General features: G+C 47.3%; 2 protein-coding genes across 4 annotated transcripts in view; one reads left to right on the plus strand and one right to left on the minus strand.

The window, feature by feature from the left end:
• Positions 1-3,584: 3,584 nt before the first annotated feature.
• On the minus strand, positions 3,585-18,243 carry Cinp (cyclin dependent kinase 2 interacting protein). Its single transcript, XM_006992140.4, has 5 exons — positions 18,105-18,243; positions 12,900-13,068; positions 9,529-9,658; positions 7,081-7,210; positions 3,585-4,188 (listed from the first exon to the last, which is right to left on the minus strand). Exons 1-5 carry the CDS (start codon positions 18,109-18,111, stop codon positions 3,986-3,988), a joined length of 639 nt encoding a protein of 212 aa, XP_006992202.1. The 5' UTR covers positions 18,112-18,243; the 3' UTR covers positions 3,585-3,985.
• Positions 18,231-19,861, plus strand: part of Tecpr2 (tectonin beta-propeller repeat containing 2) — a 94,479-nt gene continuing 92,848 nt past the window's right edge. The window contains exon 1 of one of the 3 annotated variants that reach the window (XM_006992141.4): positions 18,231-18,366. The gene's annotated coding sequence lies outside the window, so the exon portion shown is untranslated. Of the gene's footprint in view, positions 18,367-18,644; positions 18,786-19,861 lie in introns of those variants that run through there. The other 2 variants (XM_076551410.1, XM_076551409.1) reach the window with 2 other exon arrangements.

Here is a 19,861-nt window from a genome sequence, read left to right on the forward strand (position 1 = left end):
TAACTAGATCTCAGGGCAGGGTTCATAGGGATAAACGGGTGGGTTTCCTAGCAGGAACTGGGGACATCCGAGTGGCTTAGGCAGGGCTGTGTCCTGTGGACTGGGCCACTTCTCAGTAGCCCAGAGCTTCCCACTGTCTAAATTATTAATCTACATTTGGGTATGTGGACATTTATTATATTATCTTCAGTACTTTGATTTGTCTGAAATGCTTTATAATAGCAAAAATTGCCGGGCGGTGGTGGTGCACGCCTTTAATCCCAGCACTCGGGAGGCAGAGGCAAGAGGATCTCTGTGAGTTCGAGGCCAGCCTGGTCTACAAAGTGAGTTCCAGGAAAGGCGCAAAGCTACACAGAGAAACCCTATCCTGAAAAACCAAATAATAATAATAATAATAATAATAATAATAATAATAATAATAATAATAGCAACAATTTAAAAGGACAGCACCAGCCACCATTTTTCTCAAAGTATTCACCATGAATTCATCCTCAAACCTTCTCAATCCAGTTCAGGTGGATTCCAAGCTTTTTATTTCCTTCTCTGTTAATTTGGTAGGACTTGGGAGTGTAGAAGAAATATCTGATTCACTACTGTGTTCACCTTGAAGTGCCATATTGACCTTTGATGACATCCTTGTTCTGTTCAGATGATACAGTACTCTGCGGAATCAATATTCTGTTTTATCTTTAGTTCCTTTATTTCTGCCTGTCCTTGGCAGTATTGATCTTTCCATTAGCTCTCTTGAGCAACTTGCTAATGGGTGCCTGGGGAGCAAAATACACAAAAGATTATGGTGTCCATAATCCCAGCATTTGTGGAGCTGAGGCAGGAGTATAGTGATTCTGAAGCCAGCATGAGTTATCTAGCAAGACCCTATCGCAGGATACCTAAAAAAAGTTCTAAGAGTGCATACTATTCTTGAAAAGGACTGAGTTTGATCCCCAGCATTCATGCTGGACAGCTCACAACTGCTCATAAAGGATCCAGCTCCAAAGGATCCAATACCCTCCTCTGGCCTCTGTGGGTACCTGCAGCTAGGTACACATACAGTCACTCAGGCACACATATACATAATTAAAAATAAAATAAATTAAAAACCTGTAATTCCAGGAAATACAAGGTTATACAAAAGCTAAAAAGTAGACATCATGTCCCATACACTGCTTAGTTATAGATGGTACAGTGTGTCCAGATCACCCTGGGCCTGAAGCCATGTCTCAAACAAACAAAACCCATGAATTGTCCTACAAGGCCTAAGGCCTATCCATGGTACTAAATCCTCCAGCGTTCCCTCTAAGACAGTATGGCAGGGGCTCTGTGTGGGCTCAGGCCCACATGGTAGAGTGTGGTCCCTTACAGGGTTCAAAGGAAGAAGGTTCCATGCCACGTGTCCATCAGTCAGTCCACAGTATGTGCTGGCAGTCAGGCTGTCTGCGGTTCCCAGGAGGCGAAGGGAGGAGAGGGAGTGGACCCTGAGGATGTGTGGGGTTGGGGGTAGTAGAAGTGGCTTTGTGTCTGTTAGCCTGGGACCTGCACACAGTGACGCCTGCTCTGAGCAGGACCTGAGCAGCCTCCTGTCTGGTGTCAGCCAGATGCTGACCACGCAGCAACCCTTCTACACGGCGTCTGCCCGCTTTCAGAAGATTTTGATAAATATAGAGGAGGAAAGAGCAACTCTACGAAAGGTTACCTCTAAATGCTCCGACATGTTAACTAATTTGCATAGTGAGAAATCCTCTTTCCTCTATATCCCTGTCCTAAGTAGTCTTTTCTTTGGGGTATATTTTCTTTTTTTCTCTGGGAAACATTTTCTCCCTAGAAGCCTGTTCTTTGGACTCGAGAATTTCATCCCATCCTTTACACAGCATGAAGTTTCTCAGATCTCTAAGGAACAGGGGCAGAGACACACACCCACACCCACATTATTTTGGGATGCAAACGTTTTCTTTTTATTTGACTACTGTATGTATGTGCTTGGTCAGGACAGCTTGGTGGCTCAGTGAGCTCCTTCCATCCTAACGCCGTTCCATGGTCCAACTCAACGTTGTCAGGCTTGTATGGCAAGTGCTTTTACCTCTCATAAGGTAAAAAAGTAGACATCATGTCCCACACACTGCTTATAGATGGTATAGTGTGGCCATCTCATAAGCCCTATTTTGTTTTTGAGACAAACAGAATTGCCATGTCTTCCAGGCTGGCCTTACAATCATAATCCTCCTGCTTCAGGCTCCAATATTGAGATTACAGGTGCATGTCACCCTGCCTGGCTTAAAGTAACACTTTTCTATTTGTTAGCTATCTTAGGTTTGTTCAAATGGACATGATGCAAATGTGATGCTAATTGGTATTTTGGACAAGTCCATCCTCTCAACCTGCTTAAAAATCTCCGAGGATTTGATGTCTGACTTGTGTGTGTAAGCCCTGTGTTCTAAGCACAGAGCCAAGCACTTTGTAGGCAACTGGTTGGGGATAAAAGAAAACTGCACACACATGCATGTGTGTCACCCATGATTTCAAGTTGGACTAGAAATGCAACTTAGGAGTTGCCAGAACCTTGGACAGCTGCATGCCTGACACTGGACCTATGTCCTCATCAGGAAAAAGAGAACAGCCTCGCACTCACTGTGCAAGCCTGATGACCTGAGTTCAGATCCCTAGAAAACAAATAAAAGCCAGCATAGGGAGCAGGCCAGTCAGCAGCACCCCTCCATGGCCTCTGCATCAGCTCCTGCCTCCAGGTTCCTGTCCTGTGTGAGTTTCTGTCCTGACTTCCTTCAATGAAGAACAGTGCTATGGGAGTATAAGCCAAATAAACTATTTCCTCTCCCACCCCCCCAAAAAAAGCCAGCATAGTATAGTAGCAGTATGAGTGTCTGCAGGTCCCATGGCATCTACAGGAGATGAGGCCGAGACAGCAGAAACTGAAGCTTGCAGTCCAGCTGTTGTGGTGTTCACAGCAGTGTACAAGAGACCCTGTGTCAGGCAGGTGAACTGAGTGCCTTCTGAGACAGATGGGAGCAGAGGCCTTAATGTGCAACCCCTGCGGGGAGGGGGGGCGCCCCCCACTTAGGAGGGAGTGGGCGAGAGGTGGAAGTGGGCGCTTCCTGAAGTCATTTGACTAAGGCAGTCCTTGGTGATGAATTCAGAGCTCTCTATGAACTTGGGTAGTATGCTAATGGTTAATAATAAGAAAGCTAAACAGAGAATACCCAGATCCCAGATGTAAACAGTCGTGATCACTGGCCTTTTTATTGGCTTATCCCATGGTTTCATTTCAGCAATTTTGGGTTTTCATTTCTATGACACCAAACTCGGTTAACTCTACAGGATTAAAATATATTTTAAAATATACATTTTTATATATTATTGAATATATTTAATATATATCTCTCTAGCTATAGGAGAGCATGAACTGCTCTTCCAGAGGACTCGAGTTTGGTTCCTAACAAGGTCAGGTGGGTGACAACCACCTGTAACTCTAGCTCCAAGGATCCCTGTTTATGGTCACCCTGGTCATCTGTACATGTGGCACAGACACAGACACAGATACAGTAAAAATAAAACCTTCAAAAGTGACAAGATTTTAAACTTCAAATATTTATAGGACTTAATTTATAATTACAGAACTAAAACGTTCTCTTCAAATTTTAAGCACAGGGCTGGGGATGTGGCCCAGTGGTTAAGTATTCAGCTTGTGTGAAATCTGGGTTTGATTCCCAGTACCACAAAAACCAAACCAACAGTGGATAGGTACAAATTAAAACTAGGAAGGCAGGGTTGTCTGCACAGGTGTAAAATGTAAAGAACACTCAGTTTACAAATGAGACCCCTCTGCCGTTCTTCTCATCTATCTCACTCGGTGCTCACATGATAACGTGGGACAAGGCAGAGGAGAGGACAGCTGCACAAGTGCTTGTGTGTGTCTGGAGAGGTCCTAGTGGCTGGCCCTGGGGCCCTGCTCACAGGCAGGGTGGCCGGGGAGTCACAGGGCCCGATGCCCTGTTTCCAGCAGCATGCTCTCCAGCTGCAGCTTGCTGTCGCTCTCTATGTACGGCTGGTGCAGCCACATAGACAGGTAGGTCAGGCTGAGGTTGCGGTCAGCAGTGTGGGCCAGCTCTGCACCAATGGTGTGCTTCAGGAGGAGCTCCTTCTTGTATGCACTGGAGAGCCGGTGGGAGACCTCATCTGCAACAGACCAGTCACCAGGGCCACATGAGAACGCACTCTCCTAGACTCAAGCCATGCTTTCTGGCTCCTGGTTAAAACCCAGAGACAGAGCTGGCAAAGTGACTCATCTGGTAGAGTACCACATGCATGAAGTCCCGGGTTCAATCCCTGGTACCCCATAAACTAGCTGTGGTGATGGATGCTTGCACTCCCAGCATTTGGAAGTTGAAGCACAGTTGGGAGGGAAGGCAGAAGGATGGGAAGTACAAGACCATCCTCAGCCAGCACGTAAGACTCCTCCAAACAAATCAGAATGGCATGGCATGAGGAAGGACCAATCCAGCGAGGCCACGCAACCCTTGAGTGTAATTGGGGTTTTCTCTGGGCTGCCAACCAGCTCCCAAATAAAAACATGGAGACCTATTATTAATAATGAATGCTTGGCCTTAGCTTAGCTCTTTTAACCTAATTCAACCAGTTTCTATTCATCTCTACTTTGCTTTGGAGCTTTTTACCTTCCTTTCATTCTGTATGGCCTACTTTCCTGCTTCCTCCGTGGCTAGCTGGCTGGCTCCTGGCATCTCCCTGGTGTCTCCTTTTATTTCTTTTCTTTCTTTCTTCCTCAAGCCTAAATTCCTCCTCCTATTTACTCTCCCTGGAAGTTCCGCCTATACATCCTCCCTTGCTATTGGCTGTTCAGCTTTTTGTTGTTGTTGTTGTTTTTCAGGACAGGGTTTCTCTGTGTAGTTTTGGTGCCTGTCCTGGATCTCACTCTGTAGACCAGGCTGGCCTCGAACTCACAGACATCTGCCTGGCTCTGCCTCCCAAGTGCTGGGATTAAAGGCGTGTGCTACCACAGCCCGGCGGCTGTTCAGCTTTTTATTAGACCAGTCAGGTGCCTTACACAGGCAAGGTAAAACAGCAATACATCTTTTCACAATTAAACAGATACAACACATCTTTACATAGTTAAATGTTCTACAACATTGAGAGACTTGTAATGGCTGTAAAGTCACCTCATCAAGACTCAGGCAAGAACAGCTCTTGGAGGACTGAAGCAGGGGACTGCTACAGGTTTGAGGCCTGCTTGTGCTATATAGTGAGTACCAGTTCAGCCTAGGTACACACTAAGATCATTTATAAATGGATGCTCTTCTAGAGCAGCTGGGTTCAATTCCCAGCACCCCCATCAGGCAGCTCATAAAAACATGTAACTGCTGCTCCAGGAGGACCCAAGGCCTCTAGTCTCAAGGGCAATAGCATTCATGTATATGCATATACCCACACACAGATACAAATGATTACAAATAAAATACACCTTTAAAACAATAAACCAGCATCAACTAGCTTAACCTTAAAGAATATTGCATTTTATTTTGTGTGTATGTGTACATGCTACAGTATAGGTCAGAACACCTTTTAGGCATTTGTTTGTTCTACTATCATGTGGGTCCTAGGGGTCAAAATCAGGTCATCAGACTCGGTGGCAAGGGCCTGCTGAGCCATCTTACCTGCTCCATTAGCCCTGCGTTTGAGCCCAGGCTGCCCTTAAACTTGCTGAGATCCTCTTGCCTCAGCCTCCCAAGAACTGGGATTACCCACTTGCACACGTGCTGGTTAGTTTTCTGTCAACTTGACACAAGCTAGAGCCATTGGAGAGGAGGGAGCCTCAGCTGAGGAAACGTTTCCATAAAGTTGGGCTGTGGGGCCTTTTCTTAGTAATGGATGGGGAGGGCCTAACCCACTGTTTGTGGAGCCACCCCTGGGTTGGTGGTCCTGGGTTCTATAAGATAGCAGGCTGAGCAAGCCATGGAGAGGAAGCCATTAAGCAGTACTCTATGGCCTCTGTGCCAGCTCCTGCCTCCAGGTTTCTGCCCTGCTTGAGTTCCTGTCCTGACTTCCTTCGATGATGAACAGGGATGTGGAAGTGTAAGTCAAGTAAACCCTTTCCTTCTGAAGTCACTTTGGTCATGGTGTTTCATCACAGCAATAGAAACCCTGACTAGGACAGACCATCATGCTAAATTTCATTTTTCCCAATGGTCTTCTCCTATGAGATTGGCCAAAGTGTCCTCAACTGATGGCTGACTTATTTTTTTAGACAGGCTCTCAGTTTATAGCCCAAGTTTATTGGTCTTGAACTGACAATTTTCTTGCTTTTGCTTCTCTATTACTGGCATTATAGGAATGTGCATTACTACATCTGTCTTCAATTTACTTAACTTTAACATTTATTATATATCTATATCTTTTTTTTTGTTTTGTTTTGTTTTGGTCTTTTTGAGACAGGTTTCTCTGTGTAACAGTTCTAGCTGACCTGGAACTTGCTCTGTAGCCCAGGCTGGCCTCCAACTCATAGAGATCTGCCTACCTCTGCCTCCTGAGTGCTGGGATTAAAGGCATGTGCCACCACCTCCTGGTTCATTTATTTATATTTTTTTTGTTTTTGTCTTTTTGTTTTGTTTTTTTTTTTTTTTTTTTTTTTTTTTTTTTTGGTTTTTTCGAGACAGGGTTTCTCTGTGTAGCTTTGCGCCTTTCCTGGGACTCACTTGGTAGCCCAGGCTGGCCTCGAACTCACAGAGATCCGCCTGGCTCTGCCTCCCGAGTGCTGGGATTAAAGGCGTGCGCCACCACTGCCCGGCTGTCTTTTTGTTTTTCAAGACAAGGTTCTCTGTGTATTTTTGCGCCTTTCCTGGAACTCGCTTTGGAGACCAGGCTGGCCTCGAACTCACAGAGACCCGTCTGGCTCCCCCCACCCCCACCCCCAGTGCTGGGATTAAAGGTGTGCGCCACCTCCACCCAGCCATTTATTTATATTTTAAAAGACAGATGGCCCATTTCCTTTCCTAAGGACTAGAACTAACCAATGCTGATGCTTCTCTTAAAACCACCCCCAGAAGATGTACTTACAAAAGAAGGCTGTGGGCCACGTGTGAAACAGAGGGGGCCGGTTCCTTTCTTCCTTGTAATGATAATTTTCTAGTTCACAAATTCCCTTGGTGGTTGAAGACAGCTTTTCCATTTTCATTTGTATCTTAGTCTGATAAAGATATTAATTTGGAATATGAGAATATTGCTTAGAATTGCTAAGCTCAGATTTAGTAACTATAAAAGATTTGAAGGCTATGATGTATAGTCTTGGTGGGACTAAAATTCCAGTAACTCACCCCATTACCGCCATAGACAGCAGATTTCCAAGGGGTGTGGGCAGGTGGGTGCTGTGGTTTCATTACTCTGGATTACTTTGGTCCTAAGCCTGGCTTTTCACAGCCTCAGAGAGAAGAAAGTTTGCTGTGTCCCACCTCAGTAAGGTTTCTAAGCAGCACTAGCGCTTTAGCTCCAGAGACCTGGAGGGATCCCGGAGTGGGCCACTGTCAGAGTGCACTGGGCAGAAAGGCCCTCGGCGGGGGCGAGAGCACAGTTCTGACAGTCTTTATGAACTGCCCTGGAGTTCACTGCAGCCTCTGTGAGCCTCCTAAACACACAGAAGGGCACAATGAGAACCTGAACCCACAGATCTTCCGCCCTCTCCAATTGGGTCCTCTGTTAGCTCCCAGTGACAAGAAAGGATGAGACAGATGACGGGCAGTGACGCACCTGAGTAGCTATATGAGTGGTCATTAAACATGAGAAACAGAGTTAATGAGGATTGCAGATTTAGGTAGCAAAGGTTTATTAAAACCAAGTATCTACCTCCTGAGTGCAGTTAACTGTTATGTGTCTGGGAGGATAAAAGAAATACACAGCATCAAAATCATAATTCCTCTTACCTGATCCTCCCAACCATCTCCCCTGGTTTATCTAAAGTGGCACACACTAAATTTAACAAATGCTAATCTTAAAAGGTCTCTACTTCCTTCTCAAATCATTTTAGGTTCAATATTTCACTTGGCTTAACCTCCAGACAGGCTCCATCATTTCCAATCACACATGGGAAGATTCTCCAGGTGGAGGTGGGAAGGTGGGGCCAGGACGGGATCTGTGCTTTCTGAATGCAAGGCTATGATCAAAATTCTGCACACACACCCGGCAGCTTCCCAACACCTCCTAATTCTAGAAAAGCTTAGAAGGATCCTGAGAAGGAAAATCTGGAAGCCCTGACCTGTCATATCTGCAATCGGCCACCAACAGGGACAAAGTCACATTTGTGTGTGCTTTGTTGAGCTAATGATGTAAGAAGAGCCCACACTCAGACGTCAGCATCTGTAGTGTTTCCCACAGTAATGCAGATTAGGGAAAAGGCTGTACCAGTCCCCCAAGAAAAGACATGTAAAGCCAAAGTTCTTTAATGGCCTCTAACCCCAACTTTTGGGTTTGGACGCTGAATGAGAATACATTTCCATGACAGTTTAAGACAGATTCAAGCCAGGCGGTGGTGGTACACGCCTTTAATCCCAGCACTTGGGAGGCAGAGCCAGGGGGATCTCTGTGAGTTTGAGGTCAGCCTGGTCTACAGAGCGAGTTCCAGGACAGCCAGAACTACACAGAGAAACCCTGTCTCGAAAAAAACAAAAAAACAAACAAAAACACAGATTCAGGGTCACCAGAGCAGAGCTTCTAATCTGATGGCTAGCATGTAGAGCTTGCTATCTCTAATAAGATTTATTTTATTACTTATGTGTGTGGGTGCCTGTGGAGGCCAGAACTGTGTACTGGATTCCCTGGAGCTAGAACCAGAGCTAGTTGTGAGCTCCCTGATATGGGTGCTGGGAACTGAACTGCAGTCCTTAAAAAGAGCAGCAAGTGCTCTGAACACTTGAGACAGCTCTCTAGCCCCAGAGCCAACAGGTTTCTAACAGGACTCTTCTATGTAAGGGATCCGGGCCCCTTGGGGGAAAGGCTGACTCTAGGACAGAGGCAGGAAATAGGCAAAGTAAGCCCGGAACAGGTATCAGTGCTGTCAGTAAGGGAATGTCAAAACCATCCCAGACCAGAACTTCACTACGAAGACAGCATTTCAACCAGAACTCCCAACGCCAAAGTGCAAACAGTCTGAACAAGAAATACAGCTGATTTGGATCACAACCTGAAGTAAGACCTGCTACATCCACACTGATAACCAATGACTGTGGCTGCTTCAGTGTTCTGTGGCGGTACAGAGGAGTCACCTTGACAGAAATGGTCTGGCCCACATAGCCTAAATATTTACTTGACGGACCCTTGAAGTGGTTGAAACTACCCAGGACAACGTACCAGACAGCATCTTGGGAGCATCAGGATTTGTTAGGTAGGTAGAAGAAGAGGCTGAGGAGGAGAAAGGGTCTCTGAGTTTTGAATACCCCATGGTCAAGCAAACCCCAAACAGCTCCATGGGCTTGAGTGACAGTGACGTGGAGGACCAGCACCTTTAGGGCTTACCAAGCCATCCAAGGTGGCCTGCAGTTCCTCACACAGCACTTCAAGTTCCTTATGGTATTCCAGACTCGTCTTCTCTTCCTTTTCACTGGAGCCTGGGCTGCTGCTCTCTAATTCAACCTTCTCTTTACTCCTGGACCAAGCAGGAAACAACGGGTACAAGTTACACGCTTTAAACTCACCTCATGCTGGGTGACCAAATGTCTCTCATCCCAGGGCTTGAGGAGGAGCAGGAGTTCACAGCCCCCCAACCCCGCACAGGGAGCCCCTGCCTCCCAAAAAGAAAAACAGAAAGTGGAAAAAACCTTCACCTCATTTTGTTTTAATGAACCCTATAAAAGTCATCACATAATCATGTTACATATTTTGTGTAAATGTTGCACATGTCTTTATAGTAGATGTTTATTGACATTCACAGCAGGCACATCCATCAGTCACTCAAGTCTGTTGTGCTTGGGATCCAGCTGAGGGCCTCCAGTGTGCTGCACATGCTCTACTGCTAAGCTCTACCCCGGCCCTGGCCACTCAACTTTGTATTACGGGAAGTTGAGTTTGGTCATGGGGCATCCTCGATGGAGGGCTTGGTGCTGGTTGTACAAAGATGCATAAGACATGAGTCATTTCCTGAAGGAGTCAAGAGTTGGTGAATGGTTTGTAAACTGAAGTCTGGAGCCATACAGTCTGGACATTAAAGGCTTGGTTTTCAGCCTGTGATGCTGTTAGGAGGAGGTGCAAACTATTAAGGTTAAGGTCTAGTGGGAAGATTCTATCTATGTGAGGGCATACCTTCTTCATAGGATTTTGGGATCCCAGGATCCTTTTTCTGGTCCTAGCCATGAACATCCACTATGATGTATGCCATGTTGCCACAAGTGCATATGACACCAAGAGTTAACCACTGGTGTTCCTCAAGAGCCATCCACCTTTTTGAAGACATGGTTTCTCATCCCTGGGACCTGGGGCTCACGGACGAGGCTGGGGCGGTGGCCTGTCTCTTCAGCCTCAGTGCTGGGACAGGGCCTCACTATGTAGTCCTAGCTGGCTTGTAACTTGATATGCAGTTCAGGCCAGCCTCAAACTCACGGAGCTCCAATGCCTCTGCCCCCGAGTGCTGGGACTAAGGGAAGGAGCCACTACACTTGTTTCCTTGTTTGTTTTTTCGAGACAGGGTTTCTCTAAGTAGCCCTGGCTGTCCTGGAGCTCACTCTGTAGACCAGGCTGGCCTTCAACTCACAGAGATCTGACTGCCTCTACCTCCTGAGTGCTGGGATTAAAGGTGTGCACCATCATTTGTTTCCTTTGGCTTTTTAATTTTTTAAAAAAATTTATGTGTATGAGTATTTGTCTGTCTGTCTGTGTGTCTGTATGCGTACTATGTGTATGTAGTACCCACAGAGACCAGAAGAGGGCATCAGATCATCTGTAGCTGTAGTTACAGACAGCTATGAGCTGCCATATGGGTGCTGGGAACTGAACCCAGTTCCTCAGTAATAGAGTAGAGCGTACTCTTAACCGTGGAGTCATTTCTCTAGTCTCCCCACCTCCACTTTTTCCTTTTTAAAAAAAAAGAAGGGCGGTGGTGGCGCACACCTTTAATCCCAGCACTTGGGAGGCAGAGCCAGGCGGATCTCTGTGAGTTCGAGGCCAGCCTGGGCTACCAAGTGAGTTCCAGGAAAGGTGCAAATCTACACAGAGAAACCCTGTCTCGAAAAACAAAAACAAACAAACAAACAAAAAGCAACAAAAGCAACAAGGTCTGGAGAAAGAAGGCTTAGCTGCTAAGTGTACTGACTGCTCTTCCAGAGACCCAGGCTTGTTTCTAAGCACCCACATAGCAGCTCACAATCATCTGTAATTCTAGTTCCAGGGTAATGGCCTCTTCTGGCCTCTGTGAGCAACAGACCCACAGTGGTACACAGACATACATGCAGGCAAAATACCCATATACACAGACAAAAAGGGACATAAAACGAACTGGGTGCAATGGTGCACATCTGTGGTTCCACCTCCTTAAGGAGGCTGAGGCAGAAAATCAGCCCAGTAGTAGGAGGTTAAACTGGGCAGCACAGTGAGGTCCTGGCAAAAATGTAAATAAGCCAGGTGTGGCAGTGCACACTTGTTACCCCAGCACTTAGGAGACTGAGGCAGAAAGACAACTGGGTGTTCAGGGCCAGCCGGGGGAGTGATGTTTGTTTTTGCTCTTTTACTCTTTTGGCTCTCTTGTGGGACCCACCACCCAGCTCCCAAATAAATCACACGGAGGCATATTCTTACGTACAGATAGCAAACCTTAGCTTGGCTTATTTCTAGCCAGCTTTCCTTAACTTAAATTATCCCATCTACCTTTGCCTCCGGGCTTTTACCTTTTCTTCTGTATGTCTTACTTTCACTCTTAGTCTGTGGCTGGCTGTGTGGCTGTGTGGTTATGTGGCTGTGTGGCTGGCCCCTGGCATCCTTCTTTCCTTGTTCTCTTGCTCCTTCTTCCTTTCCTCCCAGATTTCTCCTTCTATTTAAATTCTCTCTGCCTGCCAGCCCCATCTATCCTTTCTCCTGCCTTGCTATTGGTCGGTCAGCTCCTTATTAGACCATCAGGTGTTTTAGACAGGCAACGTATCACAGCTTCACAGAGTTAAACAAATGCAACATAAAAGAATGCAACACATCTTTACATCATTAAAACGAATGAATGTCCACAGCATAAACAAATGTAACATAGCTTAAAATAATATTCTACAATAGGGGAGGGAAACGATTTCAAAAAGAACCAAAAAGCAACCAAACAAAATCAATACATGGAAGGAAGGGACAAATGGCAGCCAGCAGTGTACACATGAAATCTCATTTACCTACCACCTCACATCCCTGAAAGACAATAACATAATGGAGCCAAGCCTTCCTCTTTCCAATCTTTTTATAAGTTTGTAAAATATGTAACATAATTTTGTGTGTATTTCTACATTTATCTGTGTGTATATGATGGGCACATTTATGCCATGGTGTGATGGGCAAGGACACCTTGCGGTAGTTTGGTTCTCTCCTTCTACCATGTGGGTTTCAGGGACTGGACTCAGTCATCAGGCTTGGTAGCAAGCACCTTTACCCACTGAGCCATGTCTCTAGCCTAAAGTGTCAAATTTGTAATCCTCCTGTCTCTGCCTTTTCAGCATATCCTACCCATGTGTACCATAACATCTAGCACATATTTGCATTTCAATGTGTATGTATGGTGCATATTTGCACATATCATTTTGCCATTCTTTTGGTTCAATATTTTGTTTTGCTTTATTTACACCAATAAATTCTCACTCTCTTGACTCTTCTGCCCAACAGTTCAAGGTGACAATACAGAGTGTGGGAACTCCACATATACTTACAACAAGCTGACTTTCAGGTTGGCAATATTGCTTGCGGTGGTAAAGCCGGCATCACTGAGGCTTTCCCATTTCAGGATTAAGTTATGCCAATCGGCTGCATTGTCCTTAATTTTTCTTGCACTGACAGATAAGACAGGTTTTCTGGGTGTTGCAATTCCAAGAGTCTTCTCTGATAGGGACCAAGAGAAAGGTGACGGTTAAGGAGCACATGATCACAGCCCTCTATAGTAAAATGGCCGGAAATGCCACACCACCTGGGCAAACCAATGTCCCGGAAGCTAAGAGGTTGTTCACAGCTCACGGTTCCATAAGCACTTGTCTACTTTTCTTTTGAAGGCAGGGTCTCAAATGTAACTCCAGCTGGCCTTGAACTCACAGAGATCCTCCTGCCTCTGCCTCTCCAGTACTGGGAATAAGGGTGTGAGACACAACACCTGCCCAGCACCTTGTCTACTTTAAGAGTTAGAAACAAGTAAAGCTATGACTTTCTGCTAATACGTCAGTGGTTCCCACTATCTCTCTCCTATGAGGTAATCTAGTCTTGCCTCTACTCCAGCTGTCTTCTTCCAGGCACCCTGAACCCGTGAACAGAGCCTTTCACCCGTGAAAGTGCATCATATCACAATACCAAGCATGTGGGACACTGGACACAGAGGTGACCTTGCCAGGCTGCTGCCTGCATCCCTGCTTCAACACTTGTCTCAATCCCTACCTCCAGCCCCCCATTGCCAGGCAGAACTCCTACAGCTCTTGGAAAAGTCTTCACAAGTGCAGTTCTCTTTCCGGGAAGCTCCTTCCTTACGCTAGTGCCGCCCATCTAAGACTCACCTGATTCCACTGCCTGAGGAAAGAAGACCAAGCGCAGAGTGTTTGTGCTGCCTTCTCCATTTAGAACCCTACACAGCCACCTTACAGCCGAGAGGAATCCAGGACACACAACAGCTGCATGCTCTGGAGGCTACGCTTTGAAGACCATGCTTCCTGGGCATGAATCTTAGCTCTGCCAGCTCTGCGTCTAGACGTATCTGTCAATTTCCTGGAGCCTCAGTGTTCTCATATGCAAAGTGTGGTGATATTTTCTTTGTATGTTAATAAATAAAGTTTGTCTGGAGATCAGAGGACATATAGTCATCCATTTTTAAGTAAAAATACAAATCAGGCAGTAGTAGCACATGCCCTTAATCTGATCATGTGGCAGGCACGGTCTGTGTTTAAGGGAACAGCCAAGCATGGTGACACACGCCTTTAATCCCAGTACCAACCATAGAGACTGGGAGGTCTGTACAGACAGGCAATAACAAAGTGAGGTAGCTGGGCTAAGAGCCAACGAGAGGACAGAACATGGCAATAAAAGCCTGAGTAGACAGGATGTAGCTCGCTTGGGAAGCTACGGGCGTGGTGAGTTAAGGCTAATTGGTGTCTCTCACTATCTCCCTGATCTTTAAGGCTTTTATCCCTATATTTGGCTCTGTGTTTCTTATTTAATAAGACTTGTGCTAAAACAAGCATCTGCTCCACAGGGCTGTTAAAGGTGGATATACATGAGTTCGAGGCATCCTGGTCTACATACTGAGTTCCAGACTGGCCAGGGCTAGTGAGACTCTGTTAAATAAATAGATAGATAGATAGATAGATAGATAGATAGATAGATAGATAGATAGATAAAGTATATAAATAATATATGAGGCTGTGAGGGCCTGACACGTAACAACCTGTATCACAAGGTCTAGTACTAGGACCCCAATCTGCCCAACCCTTCTCCGACATGGTCTTTTAGTTACTCAGTGCCTCAATGCTGGCTCTGTATCAGTCCAACCTGGACCACATTAACTGTTTGTATGTGTCTTCACTCACCTAGTCAACTCAGTATTCTTTAGGGCCCTGTTCTTTTTTGTTTTAATGGTACTGGGGACTGAACTAGGACCCTGTGCATGCCCATTTTACTGTATGAGATGGTACAAGTTGCCCAGGCAGGCTGAAGAAGCCAGACTTTGAACTTCCCGCTTCAGCCTCCCAACAACTAATAAATAAACTTTCTTCAAATGTCAAGTATGGGGAATGAAGTGACTGAATGAGACTAGGGCCTTTCCCCATGGCAATTACCTTCTAAAAGAGAGTCAAACAATATCCAAGTAAATGATCTTCACCAGTTCTTAACCAGTTCAGATCACAAACATTATGTAAAAAATGGAACAGGAAGCCAGCTGTCATGGCACAGACTTTAATCCCAGTGCTCAGGAGACTGAGGCAAGAGATCAAGGCCAGCCAACCACTGTGAGTTAAAAAAAAAGGTTAACATGGGCTGTGTAGCAGGGCTCTGGCTGAATATAAAGAAAAAACGAAATGAGGGTCGTGTGTCAGCATGAACCCGGGGTATCCTTTGAGCTGAGGTGTGAGCGGTAAGCAGCCAGGGAAAGGGAGTCAGCATGGGCCCTGACGTGACCATGAACGTGGTGAGTATAACCAGCAGGCCAAACCAGCATTACCAGGCTAAAATGGAGAGAAAGCGGCACACGAGGAGGGGCTCACACAACCAGAGCCACACAGGCCAACAGGATGGGCTGAGCATGGCGAAGAGCAGGAACGAATGAGCTTGGAGCAGACCAGAGACATGATCACCGTATCTTATGTTCTACACTCACTACCAAAGTAGAAACCTGGTTAAACATACTCCCACATGCGATACCAAAGTGGAAGGGGTACTGGGGTAGGAGGGTATACCTGGAGATGGGGGACACAATCAGAGGAGAGCCAACCAAAGTGAAGTATGAAAATGCCATAAAGAAACCTGCTACTCCGTAAGTTAATTAAAACCAATAAAAATGGAAATGCTCCTATGTACTTCCCTCCTATATAAAGGACCAGACGGTGATGAGGCTAGAAGGAACTATTTAAAATTGAACTGGAGGAGAGTAACAGAGTTCTTGTCATTTTCATTTCAATCTTAAATGCTAAAGCCCCTTCCATGAAAGAAAACCTCTAAGGAAAGAAAATCCTTTGGGTTTTTTGTTTTTTTGAGACAGGGTTTCTCTGTGTAACAGCTCTGACTACCCTGAAACTCACTTTGTAGACCTGGCTGGCCATGAACTCAGAGATCTGCCTGCCTCTGCCTCCCAAGTACTGGGATGAAAGGCGTGCACCACCACCACCGCCCGGCATCCTTTGGGTCTTTAGTGGAAATGTTCTATACATTAAAGTCTTATAATGTGGTAACATATAAAAGGCTTGTGCATACAGGTAAAATGCTCATTTTCGAGACATGAAATGTGGTAACTTTTATTTGTATCTTGACATGTAAATTATCAGATTTTCAAGATCTGTTTGTGGGGTGTGTGTGTATGACTGTGTGCCTCTGTAGGAATGCCTGCCCGGCCAGGGGGTGACTGATCTCCTGGGGCTAGAGTTATAGGTGTTTGTGAGCTGCCTAATGTGGATGCTGGGGACCAAACTCCAATGCTCTAGAAGAGCAGGAAGCGCTCTTAACTGCTAATCCATCTCTCCAGCCTCAGATTTTATTTTTCTATAATTTAACCTCACCTTCTTCATTAGGGGACTAGAATATTTTGAGACACATTTCTGATGCAAAAATTTAAATGCAGAAAATTTATAGCTAAAATTATTATATCATTATTAACTTATTTGTAAGTTGCAATAAATATATTTGCAATAGTTAAATGCAAAAAACGAAACAAAGAAAGCCTTGGTTGGTTTTGCTGTTGACTTGATATACCTGGGGAGAGCTACAATTGAAGAATTGTCTGTGGGGATGTCTGTGTTGTTGTAGAAGGGGCCTAGCCCACTATCGTGAAGTCACCCTTGGGCAAGTGCTCCTGGGCTGAGAAAGAAGACTATCCGAGGACCTGGAGATGGCTCAGCAGTTTAAGAGCACTTCCTGCTCTTTTGGAAGACCCAGCACTCACAGTCGGCTGTAATTCCAATTCCAGGGGATACTATGTCCTCTCTGGCCTCTGTGGACACTGCATATGCAGGGTGTACTTACATAAACGCAGACAAACACTCATACACATAAAATAATAAATAAAATCTCAAAGAGAAAGCAAGCTAGCTAGCAGTGCGTGAGCCTGGGAGGGAGACAGAAAGCCAGTAAGCAGCTTTCCTTCCTTGTTCCTGCCTCTGCTCCTGCTTGGGTTCCTACCGATTTCCCTCAATGATGGATTGTGACCTGGAAGGGTAAACCAAACAAACCCTTTCCTTCCCAAGTTGCTTTTGAGTCATGGTATTTTACCATAGCAACAGGAGGCAAACAGTTCTATGAAGAAGTCTTCCTGGACGCCGGGCGGTGGTGGCGCACGCCTTTAATCCCTGCACTCGGGAGGCAGAGGCAGGTGGATCTCTGTTAGGTCGAGGCCAGCCTGGGCTACAGAGTGAGTTCCAGGACAGGTTCCAAAGCTACACAAAGAAACTCTGTCTTGAAAAACCAAAAAAACAAAAAGTCTTTCTGGATCCGCCGGTTACGCTAGGAATCACTGCAGTGGACATCTGTCATCCTCCTGTACTTGGCTGTCACTATACTCACCAGTCAATCTATTCACCTGCTTAACGTCTACATTCCCCGCTGGACTGAGTTCAACCAAAGTAGGATTGAAGTTTTGCTTCCTCCCATATTGTGCTCACATAGTGTATGCTGCATCAAGCACGTTACACGGAGGAGCTGTTCTTCCTGCCTGTACTCGTCCCTCGGTGGGGGTTCCTGAGGGCGAGGAACACATCTGACTAGGTACGCCGGCCCCACTTCAGAACCCAAAGCTCCCTCTTCCAGGTACTCACGGGCAAACAGGGAGATATCAGTGATCGGTCACAGGCCCGGGCGGAGCTGAAGGTACGCCGTGAAACCCCTGCCATACGCAAACGCACGGACTCACGTGACACGAATCGGCCCACAGAGACAGCCTTTATTACAAACTGCAAGCTCCACGGTCGGCGTTCCTGACTGCCGGAGTTCAAGGGGAAGGGTTTCCGGGGGGGGGCTGCCATGCCAGGCTTGGCTCCCATATGCTCGGGGGCGCTCGGAGCGTCACGCCTCTGACAAACACTTCACGCACATCACCGCACTCAGCTGTCACTCACACGGGAAGAGGCTCCGGAGGCCCGCCTGTCAGTCACACCGCGGGGTCCCCACCTTCCCCCCACCCCCGACCTGCAGCCTCGCCACCACAAGGGAAGAAGCACAGCCCTCGCACGCACCTTCCATGCGGTCCACAGGTAGACCTCAACACGCCGCTCCAAAGCCCCGCCCTCAGACCGAGGAAGTGGCGTCACTTCCGCTCCACCGGTCCGCCGACACTTGTGGCTCGGCCGCTCTAGCTCTCCGCGGAGGCGCGGCTGCTCGCTGAGGCCCAACCCGTTGCCCAGGCAACAGGGCTCCCGGCAGCCCCCGCGGCCCGGAGTCCATCCCGCCTCCTCCGGGCTGGCGGGGCTGAGGAGTCCTGAGGGGCTGCCGCGGGAGGTGAGTCCGGGGGCGCGCCGGCGGGTCCCTGGTGTCTCCGATGTCCCCGACTTTGGCCCCGCGCCTTTCGTGCTCCTGGCCGAGCCGCCCTTCCCAGTCTCAGCCCGTCGGAGTCTCCATAGCCGCGTCGCCGTCCCACGGGCAGCCACCGCACGCGGCGCGTCTGTCACAGCCCGCGTCCGTGCAGGGCACCCGGCATCGCAGCGTTCACTTACCGCCCGGGGCCGCCGCGGCGCCCCAGCTCCCCTTGCTCCTCCCCTCCGGCCCCACCCTACATCCCTCTTGCGGCGGGCTCCAGGCTCCTGAGCCTGGCGATTGACGTTTCCTTCTGTTCTGTCCCCCGACCCCGCCGCAGGAACCCTCACGTTCGCCTACCAGCCAGCGCCAAGCAGCTGGCTTGGGCACCCATTAGGAGTTGAGTAAGTGTTGGTTAAATGCATAAGCGAATACCTCCCGGTTAATAGGGACTGAGTGGCCTCGGAGGCGGAATGGGCAGTGAGGGTTAAAGAATGGGGTGACCCCGGGATCAGACCTCTGGTCAGGTCACTGTACTTCCCCTTCCTACCCGTTTGCTGGAGCCAGTGTCAACTTCCCAGCTTCAGTTTCGTCATCCGTAAAATGGAGGTGCTAAGTTTTTATGTTGGGGTGATGGAGGATTAAATGGGTCAGTGCATATACAGTTAAGTACAAAGTCTGGCCGAATAATCTCAATAAAGGATAGTTTGTCTCTGTTGTCACCCACACGGCTCTGCTGGCTTCGCAGCTTTTTCCTCTTGTCCCTCCTTAAGTCTGGCTTCCCATTACTGACGTTCCGTTTCTCCACTTTACCTCTTTTTCCTGCCCTTTGTGCTTCCTCTCTTTCTCACTTATATTCGGGGATTTTTCTGTTCCATTTGTTGACAGAATGTGAGGTGTATCGTTGTGCATTGACTGCAAAGATCATTTTTAAAAACTTTTGAAAAGGGGGCTGTGGGAAAGCCAGGTCCCAGGTATGAAGTTGCTCTAGTTCGCTTTCACCAGAGAGTCTGTCTTCTCAGCTGCCGCCGTGTTTGCACCTTCTCCCATCCAGCTGTAATGCTGACACACACTGTGACCATTTTGTTTGTTTTTGTGACCTGTCTTACAGCCCATGTTTGTTCACTCCCGGTGTGTGCCAGGGTCCACCTGTGCCAGCTGCTGTGCCCGGCCTTAGGGATGTGTGGCTGACTCTTCACACCCAGTCACTGCCCTCAGCCTGGAGCTTGAGATTTCAAACCTGAGAATCCCGTCTGATTTTCAGGGTGGGCTTGGGAATCAGGGATGGGGAGGATGAAATAAAGCAGTCCTCTCTCGGGTCATTTTTTTCCCTTAAGTTTAAAAACTTATTGTATGTGTGTGGGTGTTTTGCCCGAACATATGCCAGTGCACCACATGTGTGCGGTGCCTGCAGAGGTCAGGAGAAGGCATCAACTCCCCCTCCCCCCAGAACTGAAGGGAGCTGCCATGTGGGTGCTGG

Source organism: Peromyscus maniculatus, chromosome 14 (assembly GCF_049852395.1).
Source record: "Peromyscus maniculatus bairdii isolate BWxNUB_F1_BW_parent chromosome 14, HU_Pman_BW_mat_3.1, whole genome shotgun sequence".
Taxonomy (NCBI): domain Eukaryota; kingdom Metazoa; phylum Chordata; class Mammalia; order Rodentia; family Cricetidae; genus Peromyscus; species Peromyscus maniculatus.

Bases quoted from the DNA above. Each gene is read 5' to 3' on its own strand.
- Cinp (XM_006992140.4), bottom strand. The intron at 9,659-12,899 runs GTAAGTATATGT...TGCTTGGTCCAG, and splicing joins AACCTGAAAGTCAGCTTGTT to GAGTAAAGAGAAGGTTGAAT. The intron at 7,211-9,528 runs GTAAGCCCTAAA...TATCTTTATCAG, and splicing joins AGGCCACCTTGGATGGCTTG to ACTAAGATACAAATGAAAAT.